The sequence below is a fragment of the Phaethon lepturus genome, unplaced genomic scaffold, assembly GCF_000687285.1.
Source record: "Phaethon lepturus isolate BGI_N335 unplaced genomic scaffold, ASM68728v1 scaffold41295, whole genome shotgun sequence".
NCBI lineage: Eukaryota > Metazoa > Chordata > Aves > Phaethontiformes > Phaethontidae > Phaethon > Phaethon lepturus.
The window spans coordinates 2,338-10,580 of NW_010541985.1; the positions used below are offsets into that span (position 1 = coordinate 2,338).

Sequence of the window (8,243 nt, forward strand, 5' to 3'; positions counted from 1 at the left end):
GGATGAACACATTTCGAGGTGGCACTGCAGGGGAGACTCAAACCCTTGGCTTCCATGGCTGCTGCCTGCGGAACACCACTCCAGAGACAAGTTTGCGGGTGCTGAGCTCTTGCTGACCCTCCTTCGCGGATGAAAACAAAAGCCTGGGTATTCCCAGATGCAACTGGCCAGCAAACCAGTAACGCACTTGCATGGGACCCTCCTTCCACAAAGCTCTCTCCCCGGGTTTAAAGCTGATTCATGGCACAGAGGGACGGGAGGAGAAGGAGGGCGAGTGCAGCGAGCACCGGCTGATCTCTGCCCGTCGTGGCTGGCACGCGCGGTCACTTCTCGCCCGCTGCGAGAGCCCGACATTCACACGCCCAGGGATCGCTGCCAGCTGGGAGGGAGGGTGCGTCATCCAGTAACAGGTACAAACATTGAACTCCAGTCTCATAGCTGCCCTCGGTGCATCTGCGGAGCAATTCTTGCTCGCGCAACCCCTCCTCCTAGGTTTTCTCTTCTCGGTCTGTTTTCCGCCTCGTAATGTTCCGAGGTTTGATTTTGAGGGACAGTTCCCACAAGGCCTCCTCAGCCAGGTGATCGCTGAAATCGTTGAAGAATGACACTATGTCGTCGTTTCTTTTGATGTCGTAATGTCTGGAAAACCAGAGAGTAGGGCGGCAGTTAAACCTGGGGACCTCTCCCAACTTTGAGCCACCCCCGCCCTAAGGGACGTCCACTGCTGTGGGGTCTGCATTGCCTCAGCCCGATACTCCTGACTGTGGCATCAGGGGAAAAACCATCATGCCCGTCGCTGAATTGGGGGGAAAAAAAAAGACCCTATCACATTGAAATCAGCAGTTAGATCTGCTGCCTCTGCTGCCAGACAGCATTGAATAAAACCCTCCATGACCTAGAGAACACCAAGACCCAGCAACAGCAAGACCTGGAGGAAAAACTGTTGTATGAAAGAGAGTAGTGAGAAAACTTTACTGCACTGGATCTCAAAACTAATATAGGAGAAATGTCTTCACAACTTTCAGTCATACCTCACCTAGAGAGGGAAGGAGACTGTGACCGGAGCCCGGTTGTTCCCAGGTCTCCTTACATCTCCATCATGATGCTTTGACTTTAGGTTCCCTTCTCCTTGCATGGGGGCTCAGCTGCTCCAGCCACGACCCCCCCAGCAATCCCCACCGTGGTGCCTCAAAGCCAGCTCTGCCCCGCCTGTTGCTGCACTTACACTTGTTGGAAGCACCTCATGCTGTCCAGGATGTTAAACTGCTGCCAGCGCTTGGAAAAGTTCACTTTGCTGTCAATGTAATCTGGGTTTCCCAAATGAACAAAGGTCAGGTCCTGCAGAATCAGGCCTCTGAAAGAGGAAGGGGCAGTAGGCCAGGGAGCAGGCAAACAAGAACAGAGGTTAGTCACACAGGGGCAGCCAAAAGGCAGCCAAACGCAATCTGCCTCCCGCTGCTGCCACCATCAGCACGGCAACCTTCAACTAGAGGGATATGTTCCCCCAGCCACAGATCCAAAGGTGTTCAGGTGCAAGGTCCCCGCCATGCACAGCTGAGGACCTCTGAGGAGAGGCGCTCACAGTCACACTAAGGGTGCTGAGGTTGCTTTCACCCTCCATGGAAAGGAGGACCAGGCTGGAAGAAGGTTGCAATGGGATGTGCCTGCCAGGGGTTAAACCTTTCTTCCAGTTTTATGCAAGAGGGTTTCCCCAGCAAGGGGGTCTGTGGTCCCTTCCTCCTTCTGCCTCCCCTACTCAGCCATGTCTCTTCAGAGTCCTGCTGGGGTCCCCTGCCAGATGAGATGCCATGTTCCTGTGCAACCTCCTCCTACAGAATTCTTTCCACGGAAGAAAGCAAGATCAGGAGAAGTTTTACTGCTGTAATCCCAGAGCAAATCTGGTATCTAGATCAGAAGATCCTTACGGAAAAGGGCAATGGCTTCAACCTTTCATCTAGAAACATGATGAAGCAGCAGGTCTGATAAGGCATTCACCAGCTCTTGCTGTCACAGAGGAGCAAGCAGGAGCTCAAAGCTGTGTGACCCATGGGAAAATTTGTCTTTCTGCACACAGACCCCAAAGAAACTAGTTAAAAGTGTCAGCTAAAGATCCAGGCACTTTGCCATAGCCAAATCACAAAAGCCGTCCTTACAAAAAGACAGCTGCCACCCTGCTTTCCTGTGCTACAGGACAAATTGCTCCAGAGAGGGCACGTGCGTTGATGTGGCACAATGCCGTCTTATCCTAGATGTAGGTCAAAAGGCAAGTGCTGAGCTGAGCAGAAGCTGATGAGAAATCCTTGAAGGAACCATTTGAATGTGCAGAAGTAACAGCAGAGGAAAGAAACTACCAACTCACAGGTAAGGTATGCAGGGAGGCTCCACATCAGCCAGGGCTGCTCGGTAGGCGCGGAAGGACGAGGAGCTGTCAATCAGTGTGCAGTACTCAGCCAGGCCCTGGCAGAACACAAAGCCCACGGTGACACCACTGCTGCAAATCTCTTTTCTTTGTAACCTCTCCCCAGAGAGCCATGCAGGCCAGGGAGTTAATGCCATCCTGCAAACCCCTCCAACTGATTTACTCAGCCTGACCCTGAGGGCATACAGACAGAGCCTCGCTGCCTTCAGCCTCATCAAGCCTTCAATGTGCAAGGAGGAGGAGGAGGAGGAGGCTGTTCTCACCCGTGACTGCAGCAGTCAGAATGCCCAGCCACACGGCAGACCTCCAGCACGGCGGCATTATACCCACCGGAGAGCAGTTCTCCACCATCCCTCCACCCCGGGATGCTGCTGAGCTCTTAAAACCACCCAGCTGTTGCACACCTTAATCACAGTTATCTTTTTCCCCTGAAGATGATAGCCCTCGCTGCTCCTCACCTCTGAGGTTTGTTTCTGCCACTCCAGCCTTCGGATGGGTGCAGAATCCAGTGCAGAAAGAATGGCCAGATAGGAATTAAAATTATTCAGCTTTCGTAAGTGCTATGAAGAGGGAGAATATACCAGTTACTCTAGAGATCCGAAAAGCCTTCTAGCACCAAACAGCTCTACCTGCCCTGCTCTTTTAAGGAGCCTTGTGTCTGATTCACAGCAAGAACCAAGCTGATACCTTCATGATCTTTATAAATTTAAGGAGCAGCCTCTCTCGGTCTTGGGCTTTCTCTTGTAGCATAATTATTGAACGGACCCTAGAAGAACAGACAAAAAAAAAACCACTTAAGCAGATCTCAGATTTCTTCTTGTTTCATTTAAAAATAAAAAGATTAACTGATTGGGATGGGTCAACAACACTAAAAAGTTCATGCTACCTCCAACTTAAATGGAGCACTAATTCACAAAAAAGACAGAATAATTTCAAGGATGACCACAATAACCCTTAAGAGGGTGCATTTATTTGAAAGGGTAATGTTTGTTTGAAGGGCTCAGTGGTACTGACAATAATTCCTCTGGGTTACAGTGCCCTCTACAACCCTCCTGATTTTCTTCCTCGTGTGCTCCGGGGTCTTTCCTGAGTGCCTGGCATCTACTCCCTGGCCACAAATGTATGTTATCCCACTTGTAACAAGGGAACCCAACTCTGCAAGGTACGTTTTGAATATTTGTAGGGCACCAGAGGTTAAGCACAGTTCAATGCCACGGTTGTTCTGAACTCCTTACCAGTAGGACATGTTATTAAAGTGCTCTGTGAACTGTGTCAGGTTGGGGCTCTTCTCTTCATTTTGCTCCTTTGCCCAAAGCAAAACTTCTGGGATCTGCCGAGGAAGAGGAGAGGGGTGGGAAAATATCACACGTTAAAATGGGATTTCTGCCTCCAGATTCCCAGTGGCAGTCTGTGTTCACTGTTACTTGCTGACACAAGTTCAGCTGTCTCCTGCAACCCACCACGTCTGCCTGGAGAGCTGGCAGGGAATATCAGAGATCGGAGAGGGTACTTGTTCAAATCCCTCCCATCGCCCTTACCCCATCCTTGTCTCTGTACCTCAATTTTATAGAAGAGTTCAGCGTCTAGGAGGGTCAGCTGCTCGGCTATTTCATGACTGTGGAAATCATGCAGGGTCCCTGGCCTGCAGGAAACAAGGATGAAGTATAAAGGCTAGGAAAATGTGACCTATTGTCTTTCCTTTCTTGTATTTTGGACTGAGAAAACTGTTGTGTCCACAAGAAAGGGATGCCCTGTCTCTCACAGAATGAAAGTATGGTTACATGCATCTTTCCTCACCTGGCTGCCACCCCACGGGCTGCAAGGGGTTTGATGGAATTGGCGTAGCTCAGCATTTTCTTCTGATCCACTTTATCAAGGATATTCTTGCGTAACACTCTGGCGAGGCTCAGCTCCCCGTTGCAGACCAGTCGGAAGACCAGGTCCATCAGCAGCTTGAGAATTTCCTCTGTCAACTCCACTAAGCTGAGAGAAAGATGGAAAACAGAGGGAAGGCATCAGAGCTACGACTCTAACTGAGCTAGAGAGTTTGTATCTGTACTGAGTCTTTTCACTCTTTCCTACAAGCAGAAGTCAGTGACTGAAATTTCTCCTCTTCCCAGCTCTCCCTTTCTTACAGATTCCCCTTTTATTGGTTATTTTAAAATCACTGACCCAGTTAGGACACACTGAGAACCTGGCTCTTCCAACAAGAGGGTTCAGCACTATAGGTGTCTCGTGGGTCAGGGCAGGGGATTTCAGCTGTCATTATCGATGAGGTTTAAAGAACCCACATCTTCATAACTGCCAGACTTCTGTATTGTTACTAAGCCCACATCTCCCATCCCAAACTGAAGAACGCAACTCACCACAGCTCATCCACCACTCTCACCAGCACGAAGAAGGTGTTCTTACTGACTCGCTTCTTAAACGTGTCTGGGAAGTGGCAAAACTTCTCATATGTTGGTTTCAAATTAAAGAATCAACTTAGTGTGGTCAGACCAGCATTGATGCAACTAACAGCTGCCTTGAGGAACGTCAGAATAGCTACTCTTCTGTCTTGACTGAGACTGGTGTTCAACTTCCAGGAGGTAAGGGACGCCAATGTGGCTCTAATTAACACGGTATTAAGCTGCCACCAGCTGCAGGTAGCAGGGGTGTGAGGAAGTACTTACACCTCGCAGAATTGATGCTAGAAGAGCAGGTATACCCTGAAACTGTTCTCTCTAAGGCGGAATTTAATGAGCAGCACTCCTCTACTGTGATCTCCCCCACTGGTCTGTGACATCTGCTCTCATAACGGATCTCAGACGTCGCCCCTACCTTCCTCACTGCCCAATTTGCTGCAAGGCGAACGGCTGGCAGGGGAGGCAGCATGGGTTGAAAAACCTTCTGCCAGGTGGACAAAGGGAAAGGTATTGACAAGGGCCTGCATGAATGCCCCAGCCAGTATTTTCACTGACAACTGCTCTGCAGTGAGATTTGCTGTGTCCTTGGCCGTGCTGATCCCAGCGGGAGCAAGGGGAGCTGTGGCTCTGCTGCAGATGGCAGTGATGAGCTGCGACGCAGGACAGGGTGACGTCAGGCTCCCTTTGACGTGTGCTCCCTTGTTCAGGACCAAAGCCCACGAGGCCTTTGCACTGCCTGAACCGAGACACTGGCCTGCTCAGCTCACGGCGAAGGGAGCCACGGGAACAGAGCCAAGGGGAAGGAGCTGCAGGCAGGGTGCTCAGCAAGAAGCCTTCTGCATGCTCTGCCAGAAATGCTAACGCTCACCCTGCCACGCAGGGGCACTTGCCTCCTTAGCAGTTACAAGCTCAGTTCAGAACTGGGAGGCCAAGAGGACATTATCTTCTGTGCTGCGTTTCTTGTAATACGAGAGAGAACAGGTCTTGATGGTTTAGTCATCTCTACGATTAAAATACAACTGCCCAAGCAGGCAATCCCCATGGCTCCTCCAGAAGGCGGTGTGATCCCCATTCTGCAAACGAGATGTCCCAAACAAATGACCGATTCCCCAGCAATGCACAGCAAATCTGAACTGCTCTTTTGCCCTGCCAGAGCTTGTAGGAGACTACTCTCAGGTCCAGTACTCCACCCTGCCTGGACCTGCCCAGAAGCATTTCCCATTCGCAAGGTGCAGAGGTGAAGGAAGTCCTGCTTGGGATACCTCCAGAGCAAGCACATTACTGACCACATTGACAGCAGGCTTTTGAGCAAACAACTTGCCACCAGCTCCTTCCACAATGACTGCTTGGCTCTGATTCCTGGTGGGGGTGAACTGTCACTCATGCAAAAGGATATCTGTACTGCAGCTTCTTGATGAGCTCTTCAGGGGTGATAAATGTTCTGTATGTAGTCAGAAAGGCTTCACAGTACAGCACCAGATCTACAGAGAAAGACAAGAAAGCTTCAGTCCAGCTTGCTTCCAGAAAAAGGAAGCATCTTGTAACATTAAAGCCAGTCTTACAGGCAGAGGACACGGACACATTTTGACACAAATGGACTTTACAGAAATGCTGTGCTGTTGTTTCTTACCAGCAGATGGACCCTATGGCACAAGAGCAACAGTGAAACTGCCCTGTCCCCACTGCCCTGGCTCCCATTCGCAGCTCTCAGGCTTGCCATTTCACTTATGTGACCACTAAAGGGGTCAGTGAAAAACACCTGTTTGTGGGACAGGAGCTTTCAATGACAGGTCAAGAAAAAAATGTGGTTTAGACCTTGGGGATACTTTAAAATGAAGATCTGATGGTGAGAGATGGGTGCCTGTTCTCTGTCCTTACTGCTTAGGCAGCACAGGGCCCTACAGAAAGGCATGGTCACTCTTCCCTCCTGATCCGGAACGCATGTGTTTTGACATGATGATATGGTGCTGCAGACCCTCTGCCCTTGCTACATTCCAGGCAATCTGGCCCAGGACAGTGTAAATAGATTATTTTCAGCCAAAAGAAGAGTAAATTGCACTGCAAAAACTGACACTATCATGACTGTGACCCTGCCACAACACACTCCGACGCGGTGCACAGAGACAGCTTTTGTTTATTAATCTGCAGCAGTGGGTGCTACAGGCCTCAGAATTGCAAAGGTTTTGGCCGTCGTCAGGGGCACAAAGGAGAGAACTTGAAAAAGCAGGAACCGCAAATGGGAAAGATAATTTCAGGTCAAGACTGTGGTATACTTGCAGTCCCAACCAAGGCTTGGTCGCTGTGGACAGCAGTGGTCAAAACAGAAACTTATTAGCCCCGGTATGAAGCCACGCAGCACTGCAGGCAGCGCATGCAGTGGGATGGCACACTGCCCCTGCCCGGTGCCCTGCAACCGCTGGCACAGCCTTGTTAGCGCAGACAGGGAGAAAAAGCTTCTGCCCTGCCTGCCCAGGCTAGGCTGTACATGTAAAACTTGTTTCAGCCAGGACAGGGATCACCGCGCACCCACGTGCTGTAACACCCATCCATTGCACGTGGAGGGTGGGAAAGAGCAGGGCACAGCGTGCTAGCTGTGCCTCTCTACCTGCGGTGTTTCTCTTGGCAGGAGCCTGACAGAGACGCCGCCTCCTCCTGCTCTTAAATCAGAGCGCGCCGCTGCCTTTTGGTTAAAGACAATCAGACATGAGCTCTAAAGCCAGAGGCTGGGTGGTCATGTCAGGGGTGAGTCCTAGGCCCCGTCCAGCTGTAATGCTGCACTCACAGCAAGTGTGGCTGTGAGCACTTAACTGACCATGGGTTTTATTCCTAAAGACCACAAGTTTCCCTTTATCCCTTATTCCATAGCTCTTTTAGAAAACTCAGATGGACAAGAAGCATCATGCAACAGGGTGTGGAGTTACATTTATTCTGGGTTCCCATCTGCCCAAAAGGCAACGTGAGGTAATACAGCTGGTCTGCTCTGGCACTCGAAGCTGCCAAGAAATTCATCTTTAAACGAAAGCCTCTTAACTATACCCCTCTGTGCCGTTTGGCTGATTGATTTACAGGCCCTGAATTCTTTTCATTGTAAGCTTAATTCATTAACCCCCTCAGTCACCCAAACACTGGGTTAGCATAGCACAAATTCCTCCATGCTCCATTCAGCTCAGCGGCTTGGCAGAGCCCGTGAGGCTAAGCCCTGTGTCTATTCTGAGAAACGGACCGCGCAGAGCTCCCTCCACCCAGCCGCTCTCCCCGTCCGCACCGCTGTGCGGTTAAAATCCTGCTCTAGTTTTTTCCTAGTCTTGAGAGGTGCTCCATGCCTTTAACCTCACTGCTCACAGCACCCTCAGAGCTCCGTGCTCGTGAACAGGAGGTCTAGCACACATCCCTTTACCAAGGAGCGGTCTTTCAGCAGG

The 8,243-nt window shown here is 50.5% G+C and overlaps 1 protein-coding gene across 1 annotated transcript in view; it reads right to left on the minus strand.

Annotated features, from left to right (window-relative positions):
- Nucleotides 1–280: 280 nt before the first annotated feature.
- Nucleotides 281–8,243, minus strand: part of RAPGEF1 (Rap guanine nucleotide exchange factor (GEF) 1) — an 84,421-nt gene continuing 76,458 nt past the window's right edge. Inside the window, exons 14-23 of the mRNA XM_010287900.1 lie at nt 6,221–6,305; nt 4,786–4,878; nt 4,217–4,402; nt 3,977–4,061; nt 3,655–3,749; nt 3,107–3,185; nt 2,878–2,979; nt 2,360–2,457; nt 1,226–1,354; nt 281–639 (exon numbers count right to left, since the gene is read on the minus strand). Coding sequence (XP_010286202.1) covers nt 489–639; nt 1,226–1,354; nt 2,360–2,457; nt 2,878–2,979; nt 3,107–3,185; nt 3,655–3,749; nt 3,977–4,061; nt 4,217–4,402; nt 4,786–4,878; nt 6,221–6,305 — 1,103 coding nt within the window. The 3' untranslated portion in view covers nt 281–488. The remainder of the gene's footprint in view (nt 640–1,225; nt 1,355–2,359; nt 2,458–2,877; nt 2,980–3,106; nt 3,186–3,654; nt 3,750–3,976; nt 4,062–4,216; nt 4,403–4,785; nt 4,879–6,220; nt 6,306–8,243) is intronic.